This window comes from Rattus norvegicus, chromosome 5, assembly GCF_036323735.1.
Source record: "Rattus norvegicus strain BN/NHsdMcwi chromosome 5, GRCr8, whole genome shotgun sequence".
Lineage (NCBI taxonomy): Eukaryota > Metazoa > Chordata > Mammalia > Rodentia > Muridae > Rattus > Rattus norvegicus.
This window is the reverse complement of record NC_086023.1, coordinates 135,258,725-135,272,702: the sequence shown is the minus strand read 5'-3', so window position 1 is coordinate 135,272,702 and position 13,978 is coordinate 135,258,725. Positions and strand designations below refer to the sequence as shown.

The 13,978-nt window shown below is 39.3% G+C and overlaps 1 protein-coding gene across 9 annotated transcripts in view; it reads right to left on the bottom strand.

The window, feature by feature from the left end:
- The window catches only part of Gpbp1l1 (GC-rich promoter binding protein 1-like 1), a 42,112-nt gene that overhangs the window by 14,597 nt on the left and 13,537 nt on the right, over positions 1 to 13,978 (bottom strand). For 8 of the 9 annotated variants that reach the window (XM_063287734.1, NM_001402104.1, XM_063287738.1 and 5 more), the window contains exons 2-6: positions 12,605 to 13,619; positions 11,825 to 11,937; positions 9,475 to 9,604; positions 8,621 to 8,907; positions 805 to 877 (exon numbers count right to left, since the gene is read on the bottom strand). In XM_063287734.1, coding sequence (XP_063143804.1) covers positions 805 to 877; positions 8,621 to 8,907; positions 9,475 to 9,604; positions 11,825 to 11,884 — 550 coding nt within the window. In that variant the 5' untranslated portion in view covers positions 11,885 to 11,937; positions 12,605 to 13,619. Of the gene's footprint in view, positions 1 to 804; positions 878 to 8,620; positions 8,908 to 9,474; positions 9,605 to 11,824; positions 11,938 to 12,604; positions 13,620 to 13,978 lie in introns of those variants that run through there. The other variant, XM_063287737.1, reaches the window with a different exon arrangement.

The window sequence follows — 13,978 nt, the reverse complement described above, 5'->3', positions numbered from 1 at the left end:
ACCTCAGTTCAGGTCCCAGGACCCATGTCACCTGTAACTCTGATTCCAGAGCATCTAACATCCTAGTCTGGACACCAAGGCCATCTGAACTCACAGGTATGTATGTATGCACATGTGCTGGCACTCCTCTCTCCTGATATCAACACATCTTTAAAAATAAACTCTCGGGCTGGAGAGATGGCTCAGCGGTTAAGAGCACCCGACTGCTCTTCCAGAGGTCATGAGTTCAATTCCCAGCAACCACATGGTGGCTCACAACCATCTGTAAAGAGATCCGATGCCCTCTTCTGGTGTATCTGAAGACAGCTACAGTGTACTTATATATAATAAATAAATAAATCTTTAAAAAAAAAAAAAAACAAACTCTCAAACAAGCAGACAATTGAAGCTAAAACTACTCACACTGCCAGAAAACCTATCCAATAGCAAACCCCACGCATGTCCAATTAGAGCCCTGAGCTTATTATGGTTGGATGGTTCACGGGTAGACGATATCTCCCTCTCTTGTAGAGGAAGAGCTATCTTTTTTTTTTTTTTTTTTTTTTTTTAATTCTTTTTTTTCGGAGCTGGGGACCGAACCCAGGGCCTTGCGCTTGCTAGGCAAGTGCTCTGCCACTGAGCTAAATCCCCAACCCCGAGGAAGAGCTATCTTAACGAGCAGCTAACTGGTGTTGGCTATGCAAGGCCAAGAGATGAAAACACAAAAAATTAAGAACAAAATTTAAAAAAAGGAAGAATTTTTATTTCTAACACCTGTCATAACAAATTTCAAGCTGTGCTTTTAATACAGTCAAATCTACCTACCCCACACTCCAGAAGGGGTCCCAATAGGTCTGCATGGCTGATTCTGTTTGCCAGCTTCTGGATTCAAAGAAGGCTAGGAAAAAAGGGATATAAATGGTTGATACAAAAAGTTCCTTTACTTGGGAATTTTTCAAAGTAGCCATCACCATAGAAGCTACCAAATAACTATTAATATCAGATCAACTAATTTAATAATATATCAAAAATATAACAAGTAATATGTTGAAATAGCAGGCACGATGTTATTTGTATCTTGAATTATATTTCCTTTGTCATAGGATTTCTTATGCATATAAATGTACATACATATAAACATGCATTTTCCATCTTTTACAGGGTAAGTATAAAAAAGGAGGCATAGAAAGCCACAGAACAAGAACATGGGTTGTTTTCCTCAGAATCAAGGAAGCAGTATTCACTCAAGTTCTAAGACTGCATTAGAGTAGAAGAGAAACACATTGCAGGACTGTATGAGGAATACAAAGGCAATTTAAAAGACCCAGTCCTCACACGACTATAACAAAGATAAAACTTGTAGCCAAGAAAATATCCTAAAAGGCTCTAACTGGGATAAAAATTCACTGAGCAGGGAATGGATAATTTCTGGCAGAGAAATGAGAAGCTCCATTACAGGTGACGACTGAGACCTATCCTGCAAGAGTAATAAATCCAAAGCTGGAGATGTATGATTCTAAGAACCAAAAGCTCGGTCATCGCAAAACAAGTTTAACTTAGCCTTAACTAATTGTATAGAGGACAGAAGGGATGTCCAGAGTAGAAACTGTTTTAACAGATTAAAAAGAAAAGCTATTTATCTTCTCTCCTTTCCCTCCAGTGCAGGGGACTGACCTCAAGGTATTATACCACACCGAATACATACTCAGAACTTTTTTTTTTTTTTTTTATAAAGACTTTTTTTTTATAAAGACCCTATGGAGACCACATCTTTAATTTCAGCAAGAAGGATATGGAGACCACATCTTTAATTTCAGCAAGAAGGAGGCATAGGCAGGTAAATCTCTGTGAATTCCAGGAAAGCCAGAGCCACCCAGTCAAGCTCTTTTTTTTTTTTTTTTTTTTTTCTCGGAGCTAGGGACCGAACCCAGGGCCTTGTGCTTGCTAGGCAAGCGCTCTACCACTGAGCTAAATCCCCAACACCTTTTTTTTTTTTTAAACTGGATTTTCAATTTACATTTCAAATGTTATCCCCTTTCTTGGTTTCCGGTCCATAAATCCCCATCCCATCCCCTCTCCCTCTTCTTCTATGAGGGTGTTCCCCCTCCCCAACAACCCATCCCTTCCAGCCTCCCCGCCCTGACATTGTCCTACACTGGGGGTCCAGCCTTAGCAGGATTGTCAAACTCTACCTTAGATAAACAGTAGGACTTTAAAGTTATTTTTGTGTGTGTGGATCTAAGTATACCTAACTACAGAGCCAGGTCTCTGGTCCCTGGGCATGTGTTCTTGAACAGAAATTCTACCTATTTATGCAGCATCCCCAATCTCATCACACTGCGTTTTAATTAATTAATTCTATGCATTTGAGTACATTTTCCCTCTCTTCAGACACACCAGAAGAGGGCATCAGATCCCATCACAGATGGTTGTGAACCACCATGTGGTTGCTGGGGATCAAACTCAGGACCTCTGGAAGAGCAGTCAGTGCTCTTAACCCCTGAGCCATATCTTCAGCCTATTTTAATTTCTAAATGATGTGTTTATGTGTATTTGCATCTGAGTGCAAGTTTCTGAAGAGGCCAGAATAGGACATGAAATCCTTTGGATCTGGAGTAAATGAGGGTTGTGAACCAATATGATGCTGCCAACCAGATATGAGCCCTCTGTACAAAGCACTAAGCATTTTTAACTCTCTGACCCATCTATTTAGCAACTTGAATTTTTTTTCTTTTCTTCTCTTTTTTTTTTTTCCGGAGCTGGGGACCGAACCCAGGGCCCAAGCGCTCTACCACTGAGCTAAATCCCCAACCCCGCAACTTGAATTTTTATATTTTTGGTTGTGAGCCTAGCCTTTAACGGCTGAGCCATCTCTCCAGCCCTTGAATTTTTTTTTTTTTTTTGGTTCTTTTTTTTCGGAGCTGGGGACCGAACCCAGGGCCTTGCGCTTCCTAGGTAAGCGCTCTACCACTGAGCTAAATCCCCAGCCCCCAGCCCTTGAATTTTTAAAAACATATTTTCAAGATGATATAGATAACTGGGCTGGAAAAATGGATCAGTAGTAAAAAGAGCTTGCTATGCAAGCGTTATGAGCCAAGTAAAACCCCAATATCCCAAGGTAGAAAGAAAGGTTATTTCTGATCTCTACATGCTGGCTAAGCCACACACACCACTCAAACCCACAAAAACAAAAGCAGATAATTAACAGGCAAAGTTCTCCCAGCATCACTCATTAAAACAAGTACATAACTGACTAACCTGGGTACACTTTGTAAACCATTATCTTTAAATGACTTTAGATAACCTCTCTGACCTTTTTAGTTATTTGTCTGTTGTTTGTTTTTCTGAGACAGCTCTGGCTGTCTTGGAATTCACAATGTAAACCAAGCTGACCTCAAATTCAAGAGATCCATTTGTCTCTGCTTCCCAAGTGCCAAGACCAAAGATATGCACCACCGTGCCCAATTTTGATCTTATTGTTTTAAGAGTTAGTTTTATTATACGTGTGCCTGTGGAGACCTGATAGCTCAGAGCCTCCCAGAACTGAACTTTCAGGAGGTGTTAACGACCTGTTGTGTGGGCTACAAACTGAACTCAAGTCCTTTGCAGGAGCAGAGCCTGCTCTTGACTGCTCAGCCATCTTTCTCCATCCCCATTTTATATTCTTATTTTGTATGCCAGTGCCTATGTTTGTGTGTAGGAACGTGTGCTACTTAGTGAATGTGTAAGTCAGGAGACATCTTGCATCTCCTTTGACATGGGTCTAAGGAATTGAATTCAGGTAATCTAGCTTGGTGGCAGGCAACTTAATTCCTGGAGTCAGCTGACTGGCCCATGAATCTCTTTGATAGAGTACTAGTAATCTTCAATACTTCCTTTGTAGAATGAATTAAAAAAAAAAAAAAAAAAAAAAAGCCGTTGCGGGGTTGGGGATTTAGCTCAGTGGTAGAGTGCTTGCCTAGCAAGCGCAAGGCCCTGGGTTCGGTCCCCAGCTCCGAAAAAAAAGAAAAAAGAAAAAAGAAAAAAAGCCATTATTTCATAAACATCTTGTCCAGGAATACATTTTAACACTGTGATATAGGTACTAGGTTATTCTCTAATTCGGGGATCAACTTCTACTTTTAGTTTTTATAGCACTATCCCAATTTAAAGACAAATACCCAATAATTTATTGAAATATCCAATCCAGTTAAAGTTGGTTTCAAGTTTTGAGTTTTTGTGTTTTATATTAATGGGTGTTTTGCCTGCATACATGTTTGTATGCAAAATGTCTGCCTAGTGTTATGTGTAGGCCAGAGAAAGGTGTTGAATTTCCTGGAACTAGAGTCACAAATGATTGTCAGCCACCAGCTGAATGCTGGGAACTGCACTGTGTCCTTTGTAATAGCTGCAATGTCCCTTCTCTCCTGCCCAAACTTGGAATGCCAGTAGGCTCACATCCTCTCTACCTACTTTATCCTGTGTGTCATTCATCTAAGAGTCTGCAAATAGCAATGCCAGTATTTCAAAAACTAAAACATTAGTCCTTTGAAATATGTGTTTTTATTTTCTCATCCGAAGTAGTTATATAATACCTCCACTTTAGGAACTATTATATATGTTATTATATGCTGTACTGTCTTTGTTAGTTCACATATTTATCAAGAACTCTGTAGATGATAGACAAGAACTCTGCCTTTAACCTAAGCACTTCAGGCTCCTGATTCCATTAAGTAATCTGCTGGAACCAGGAGAGAGCTTGATATGTATAATATACATGATGTATATGAACCCTATCACTGAATTATAACCACAGATACTTGGGGTACACCGTGAGAAGGTGACTGTATATTCAACTGTTAATTCTGTACTGGCAGAGAGCTATGTATGGCCCAATGCTGGCCTCATATTTTGTAAATATTCTTTCTAATCTAGAATTGTATCTGACTGCTTTTAATAAAGAGCTGATAGCCAATAGCTGTGCAGGTACTGGAAGGCAGAACTTCCTGGCAGAGATATGGACTCTAGAAGAATCAAGAAGAGGGAGATTTAGGGGTTGGGGATTTAGCTCAGTGGTAGAGCGCTTGCCTAGGAAGCGCAAGGCCCTGGGTTCGGTCCCCAGCTCCGAAAAAAAGAACCAAAAAAAGAAGAGGGAGATTTAGCCAGGGGATACAGAGGTGGATGGATGGACCAGAGCAACACAGGGAAATAGATCTGGCCATGTGGAAATAGGTTAGGATTAGTCGAAAGAGAATAGCTGGGAGAGTGCTCAGCAAATGGCCTAAGCTTTAAAATATTAAAGATTCCCTGTCATTATTTATATCAGTGATAGGTCTGATCAAATCCCACTATATTTGGCACCCAAATATACCACATGTATTTCTTTTGTTAACATCTTTCTTGATTATCTGAACCTTATTCTCTAGTAATTTTGTAATTTTTACAAAGAGTATCCTGAGTCATCTTTGTTTTGTTTCAGTCTGTCTTTGGCAAATGTGTACATGAATCAGTGTGTATGAACACGGAAGCCAGAAGCTGGCAGCAGGTTCTCTGTTACTCTCACTTAACCGGGGGCAATTTTTTTTTTAAGTTACACTGGCTGGCCAGGAGATCTGCTTTCCTCACCCACCATCAAGCTGGGGTTACACAGAAACGCAACTCTATGGCTCTTATGTGGGTGATAGGAATCCAAACTCAGGTCCTCACGACTGCAGCACACACCTGTCCCCCTCCCACAGCACTCTGAGCTATCGCTCATGCATTATTCCTTATGTCTTAAATATTGATGTTTGCCTGGGACCGTGTAACAGAGAATAAATTTAACAGTGCGTAAAACTGTTGGCTTGTATTTTCTTTCCTTTAGTACTCTGTTTACTAATTTTAATTCTCTGTTGCACAAAGCTGTTGTCAAAGTGTATCTGATTCTGTTCTTTCTGTTCAAGCCTAGAATCTTTAATACTGGATAATATTGCTTCATTTTCAACTTATAGCTTCTATATAAAATTTTTTAAAATTATAACTCTCAGCATTAAAGCTACTGTTTAGCATTGGTTTTCTTGATAGTGTCCTATTATATACATCCTTAATCTTTTTGGTCAAATTTCTTTTTCTAAAATTTTCATGCTCACTCTTATCACTAAAATAAAATTTTATCTAATTCCTGACCATATTTTTTCTTTCTTTTTTTTTTTAAGATTTATTTATTTAAATGAGTACAACGTCACTTTCTTCAGACATACCAGAAGAGGACATCGGATCCCATTACAGATGGTTGTGAGCCACCATGTGGTTTCTGGGAATTGAACTCAGGACCTCTGGAAGAGCAGTCAGTGCTCTTAACCTCTGAGCCATCTCTCCAGCCCTTTTTTTTTTTCTTATTTAATCTTCCTTGTTTCCTGAAATCTCCCATTATTAAGAATGCTACATTTGGGGTTGGGGATTTAGCTCAGTGGTAAAGCACTTGCCTAGGAAGCGCAAGGCCCTGGGTTCAGTCCCCAGCTCCAAAAAAAAAAAAAAAAAAAAAAAAAAAAAGAATGCTACATTTCAAGCCATTTTCTAAGTAATATTATTTTTTTATTTTTTTAAAAAGATTTATTTTATTCGTGTGTATGTATATATGTATACATGTACATGTTTGTGTACTAGTTTAAATGGGACAGACTGCATTGAATCATCTGAAGCCGAAATTATAGACTGTTGTTATGAACTGCCTGACATGCGTGCTGGTATTTGACCTCAAACCCTCTCTAGCCCAGCTATATTAAGTTTTTAGGTAGATTACCACTCTTACCTGTTTTGAGGATACCTCTTTTCAAAGATTCACTCTATTATGCATTTAGGTCTGCATAATACATATAGGTGCCTAGTGCCCAAGATCAGAGAGAATGCTATATCCTAGAACTGGGTGGGTTAGGATGGTTGCGAACCACTATGCAGGTGCTGGGAAGTGAACGTAAACTTCCTGTAAAAGTGCGTTTTCTTAACTGCTGAGCCACCCGTCACTTTAGTCCCTGTGGACAGACCTTACAGGTGTGCTCTGCATCCTGTGTTACGATACTATTCTGTACTTCCTTTGCCCTGACTGCTCTAAAATGGGAGGAAGAGATGAGGCTTTGGGTTTGTTTTTTTTTTTAAAAAGATTTATTTATTTATTTATTTTCGGAGCTGGGGACCAACCCAGGGCCTTAAGCGCTCTACAACTGAGCTAAATCCCTAACCCCTAAAGATTTAATTTTAATTATGTGTGTATGTGTATATTTGAATGCCTGTGCCCTAAGAGGCCAGGTTGTTGTGAGCTACCTGACCTGGATGCTGGAATAACTCCAGTCCCCTAGAGAACTATATTCTCTTAGCCACTGAGCTCAGCTTAAAAGAAAACCCTAATTCTTTCATCTTTTTATATGATTCATTTTTTTGTTAATATTGGTCTGGCTAGCTTTTCTTTTCTCCTTTTTGGTTTTTTGAGACATGGTTTCTCTGTATAGCCCTGGCTCTCCTGGAACTTGCTCTGTAGAGCAGGCTAGCCTTGAACTCAAGAGATTTTTCTCCCAGATGCTGGGATTAAAACTATGCACACAACTGGCTTTATGTTCTTTAGTATTTGCTTACCTTTAATCTGAACATACTCCTTTCCCTATTGTTTCTGTCTCTGTACAGCTCAATCTGGATTATACTGCCAACAGTTTGTTCTCAGTAAGAAGGTTTGTACTAGACCAGAATACTAGGTAATTCTATACAGACCAGGCAGCCTCTACATCCTAAAGATTTGCTTGCTTCTGTCTTTTGGTGCTGACATCATAGGCCTGTGCCACCTTGCCTTGGCTTGTATTTTAATTTAAAAAAAAAAAAGTGTAAATTTCTGAATAAAGATGATAATGATTGTATTACCATAAATATGCTGGACATATTTATTTAATTAGATTTATTTTTAAAGTTCTTAGAGGGGACCGGAGAGAGGACTTATTGGATAAAGGCACTTGCCTGGTGTTCTGAGTTCAGTGCCTGGAACTCAGGTGGAGGTAGAAGAGCTAACTCTTTAAGTCTGTCCCGAGACCTGGTAACTACTGCATGCATGCCCACACACATATATAATGTGTGCATTCACAGGCCAGCATGATAGTCTACCTAATTTATGAAGGAGGATCTTGGGATCAGCAAGATGGCTCAGTAGGTAAGGGTCCCTTATCATCAAACCTAATATAACTTATTCTAATTCCCAGGATCCCCATGACGGAAGAAAAACAACCACTCCAGTTGTCCTCTGATCTCAATATATGTTCATGCTACAGATGCAGTCACACTCACATATACAACAGAATGAAGAAAATTAGATACATCCTAAGCACTAAATTCCATCATCTACACTTAACAGCCAAAACATAGTTATTTTACAAAGAGCAAAATCCAGGGAAAACAAACTTTTATGATAAAGGTGACTGAACAGACAAAAAAATTCACATGAGTCCTGAGCTGACCCAGTGACACATGTCTGTAATTCCAGAATTCTGGAGGCAGCGACAGACGTAACTCTTTGAGTTCAAGGTCAGCCGGGTCTACATAGAGAGACCCTGTTGCAAATAAATAAATTAATTAGGGTCCTGTGTTTTTTAAAAGACAATGTTTGTTTGCTTTTTAACTACACATTTAAAAGCTTTATACTTACGAAGTCTTCCTCTTCAAACTGCAACTTTTCTACTTTATCCTCTTTTTTCTCTTCCCTAATTTCAGTTGGTGTTTTTTCTTGAAAGGCACAGCCTTTCCGGGAATGGAAGCTGCCGTTCCAGTGTCGGTGGTTTCCCGTGCTACCTCCAGCACGTTGGCTCATGCCATCATGACCTCGGGAAGAGCCATGCCAACCAGACAGATTCCCTGTGGTTCCGGCATACGCTCCCTTAGAGACACCAGAGTCAACAGAGTCATGGCGGAATAGGGAGGGTTGGTGCCAAGAATCTAAAATATCAAGGAAAAGCAGGGTATTAGTTGTTTGTTTCTTATGAATTCAGAAATAACTGGGCTAGATGCTTCCTGATTTGGTCAAAGTTATTTCCAAAAGGAGCTTTAGGAAACATCTTAAATGAGAAATCCACACAAAGGAAACAATAAATGTGCCATTCTTTGTGAGGCAATCCTCCCAGCCTTCTGGAGCTAGAGCTCCTACTGGGGGAAAGTGCGCAAACCACTAAGCTAAATCAATCCCCAGTCCTTCTAAAGTTCTTCAACTGAAAGGGTGATTCACAGAAACAGCTATAGGAACTAGGAAATAACTATTTCTGGATTATGGGCATACATCCAGCTGAGTTTAGTGTAAACAGCAGTTCACTGTTGTTTTCATTTTGGTCTGAGACATGGTCTCACTATTTAGCCTTGTCTGTCTTGGAAATACAAAGATTAGGTTTGTGCAAAGCTCACAGAGGTACACATGCCTGTCTGCTGAGTGCTGGGATTAAGTGTTCACTACTATGCCTGGTCTGAAACAGTAGTTTAAATGTATGATAACAACAGCTGGACTTAACTCACCTCCTGTAGTCCGCAGAGGTCCATTGTTAAAAAAGCCATCAGAGGAATTATGTCTACGACGGCTTATTCCAAATCTACCTTCTCCACGGGATAGGTGCTCTCCGTGTTTGTCAAAGGTGGCTGTAGATGACTAACATTATAAAGTGTAGAGAAGCAAAGATTCAGTTTCTTTCTAAATCAGTGGTTCAAAAATAAGTAATAGTCTGTGGTGCTAGTACAATGTCTGTAACTTCAGCACTAAGAAGGCCAGCTGCCATTGAGTTTGAGGGGAGCTACATGGGGAGACCCTGTCTCAAAACTAAACAAACAAATATGTATTATAGATGTGAACTATCATAACCAGTTTACTACAACGTTTGTTTTTTGAGTCAGAGTCTTATTTTTAACCCAGGACTTCCTATATAACCCAGGTTTGTATCAGTTTAGGGATACTGTTTATATTCACTGCGTGAACATGTGTCCTTCCCTGCCTGCCTAAGGTGCCTTCTAGCCTATAGAAAAAGGTAGAATAGAAGGTTGGACATTCAGCAAAGAGAGAGGAACTCTAGAAAAAAGTCAGAGGTAGGAAGACTTGAAGGAAGTTGGATGTATGAAACTGAGGAGAGGTAGAAACAGAATAGTACTAACAGGTACTATAAGTTAAGAGCAAGTTGAGGAGCAGCAAAAGCATTGTAAATACGCATAAGCTTCCATGTCATTATTCAAGAATGAGGGCAGGCACAGGAAGGCCCACAGTTATACATCAGACTCATGGCAATCTTCCTGCCTTAGCTTTTCGAGCACTGCGATTACAGCCAAGACCCACTACTAATGTGTTACCATGGTTTGAAAATACTTCTAAACATTACTTCATATTTGTGGCAATTCTGTAATTTTAGTATAGCCCCATTTACTTATTTATACAGGAGAGGAAAAAAATTCAGGGAGATTAAGTCTTTAAATTTACCTAAACAAAATAAAGGTTTTAAATGATCGTAGATTAATTCTAATATTCCTACTCCCTAACTTTTTATTCTAAACCTCTTTCTGGATGTGTATGTGAATGGGTATCTGGGCACGTGTGAGTATACTGTGGCCTGAGGATGACATAATATATATCTTCTGCTTTGCTCTCCCTCTACTTTATTTACCAAGGCAGGGAACTATCATCGAACCTAGAGTGTGCTTACTCAGCTGGTCACACTTGCCTGAGTGATCCTGTTTATTCCCCCCTAGTATGGGTATTTACACTGGAATTACTGGTGGGCTGCTGTACCTTTGCAGGTTTTAAGTGAAGGTGGGGCAAACCTGGATTGCCATGCGCACTCAACAAGCACTTCATAAACCACCCTCTCCCCAGGTTTCTATATATCCTTTACTTTCTTTCTTTTTCTTTTTTTTTTTTTTTTTTGGTTCTTTTTTTTGGAGCTGGGGACCGAACCCAGGGCCTTGCGCTTCCTAGGCATGCGCTCTACCACTGAGCTAAATCCCCAACCCCTATCCTTTACTTTCAAGTGATATTGATGGCTCATTTGTTAGCTTCACTAGGGTATGGCATGCATTTTTGGACAAAAATGCATAAACTAAATATGATTATGAGGTTGTTTCCAGAGAAGGGTTAGTGAACTGAGCTGGAAAGACCCTCCCTGAATTTTTCTGGAACTGTCTACTAAATGTGAAGGCATATAAGCAAAACACTCATCGACTAGCATTCGACCTTCCTTGAACAGGGACCTTTTTGGGTTTTTTGCCCTGACAACAGAAAAAGTAAGATTCCACATTTCCTTAGCCTGTAAACACAGACTTGCACCAGTCATTTTTCAAAGACCTTCAATGGCATTTGCATATTGTATATACACCTTTAAAAAAGAGACACTAGCATCAAGGTGCACATTAATGTAACTGAATAATTATTCATGTACATTTTTGTTAAAAAAAGTTTTTAGATTTATTTATTTTACACATAAGTATCTTGCGTGAATGTTATGTATCTATGTGTACCGCATGCATGTCCGGTGCCCGAAAAGAAGAAGAGGGGAGTCAGATGGTTCTGAGACACCCTGTGGATTCTGGGTATCAAACCTGTGTTCTCTGTAAGAGCACAGAATGATCTTAACTTTTCTTGCCATGTCTCCAGCCCCAATTATTGATAGGCTCTTAAGAGAATGGGAAATCTATGAATATGTTTGAAATCCAGAGGAAGGGATTTCAGGAATAGGACATATATGAAAAACAAAATACAACACTCTCTCTTCAAAATAATCAAAATAAGAACAGCAACATAGCCTGAAACACAAAACAGAAGTCACACACCACTCAGGATGAAAAGAACTAGTATTTTTGGTAGTTACCACAAGAATGAAGATAGTACCTTAGCTGACTGTGGCGTTGAAAAATTTAGCCAAGCAGGAACAAAGTCATGCTGCGCCATTTAGGTCCAGTGTCTTTTCAGCAAGTTGAGGCATCCAACCTCATGGCCAGGATCTACACGAGAACAAATCCCTCTGAGTCTAACAGTGTGACACCAGTGTGTAAAGGAGTCTGTGAGTAACCTACAGAACACCTTTACAAAGTACTTAAACCCTGAAAACTCTCCACAGACTACTTTTCAAGATTATAAATCTCGGGAATTCTAAATACCACAAACATGATGGAAATGAAGAACATTGTATGTAGGAAGGAAGCAAATGCCTTCTTGAGTTTTTGCCTAAAAAAACAAAAGAAAAGCACCTACCATAGATACATATAGAAGAGTGGTTCTCCACCTGTGGGACAAGACCCCATCTGTGGTCAAGAGACACTTTCATAGGGTTCTCCTCAAGAGAGTTAAAATTATAGTTATAAAATAACTTTATGATGGGTAGTCACCACAACATGAGGGACTGTACTAAAGGGACAAATTATCAAGGTTACTGATATAATAAGGGTTGAAGCATTTAAGTAGGTCACTGCTATAGAACCTCTCAAATGTTACTTTAGCAACATTTTCTCACATATAAACTTGTATCCGTTTTCTTGAGATTCACTGGTGTACCTGAATTACTGATAGTCTCTGAAAATGAAACGCTTAGCAGCACAACAGAACATATTTTTCATGACATATAGCTATGCATGTTTTCTCCAAAAGTTAAGAGACATGAATAATATTTACCCTCAGAGTGTCACCTCTGTGGTCCTGTATCCAAGTTGCCACCTGTATCTTCCACGAGGTTTTCTTGTAAAAAGGGTCTAAAATAGCCTGGGCAGCAGCACGCCTTGTGATGAAGCACAAAGAAGCCCAGCTCTGTGTGGCCCACCCTCTGAATCCTCTCAATCGCTCATCCTCAATACCTAGTTCCCAACACTTTTCCACAGGGGGAAGGGGAAGGGGAAGGGGGAAGGGGAACATAAAAAGTTATTTGTTACATTTAAAAAAGGGGGGAAAGGGGGAAAAGCTATGTCTATGTTCACCTCATTCAACTTCCTTGAGTAATGGCACTATAATGTTGCTTAAATAGGCAAAACATGGACATCTGCACAGGGAGTGCAAACACTGTTCATAACAAGGTCATGGCTAAAAAGACAAGTGGTCTCAGGTGTGAACAGGAAATGTCATCAGGGTGACAGGTCAAAACTGTATAGTAAAGCACTGGGATAGAGCTTCTGCACAACCAGTTCCAGTGGCACAATATCCACAACAAAAGCTTTTAAAACAGAAATCTCATTATCATACACAACTGCTTAAAGCAGTGTGCAGATAAATGCTTTCATTGGTTTTAACCTTCAAAATCTAAAGATATAAGTAGTCTTGTTTTGTTTTTTGTAAAAGGAATCCAACAGAAACTTGATATATTTTTCCTGCCACAGAATAGCAGCTTTCAAGGCAAATGTCTTGGTATAAAGCTCCTAAATATATATCCTATTTCTTTGGTCTTTACTATTTATACATTCAAAGCAAAATTATAAGTAGAAAAGGTAAGGGTCAAGGAGAAAGAGAATTCCAAAATGAGGTTTTCTTCTTATTAATTTTCTGTATTTCACTTGTTCTCCTCTTTCCCAAAAACTGAACTGTGCTTCCAGAAGTGATATGAAGAATCTTCTATTGCTTTATTGAAGAAATCACTTTCTAATTTGGGTCCATCTCCATCATTACACAAACATTAAAAAGGCCACTTGAGTCTGCAAATCTGAGGGAAAAAATAAAACAAAACACATAATGAGAAAAAGCAAAACCAGTCACACATCACTGCTAATGAATAGCAATCAAAGCAAGACCTTGAGAGTAAATCCCTTAAATTCAATTTAGACACTAATTTAACTTGTCACTGTCCACAATAACATGGCTACAAGTCTTTTTGTTGCAGAGACAAGAAAATTACTATGCTTCCCAGGTTTCCTTGACCTCCATAGTCCCTTGCCTCAGTCTTCTAAGCAGCTCAGACTATAGGCATATCACACCACACCTAACCTTTAAGTCCTTTAAAGATTTCATAAATCTCATTTGATCATAGATTTAAAAACAAAACAAAGAAAACCAACCATTTCT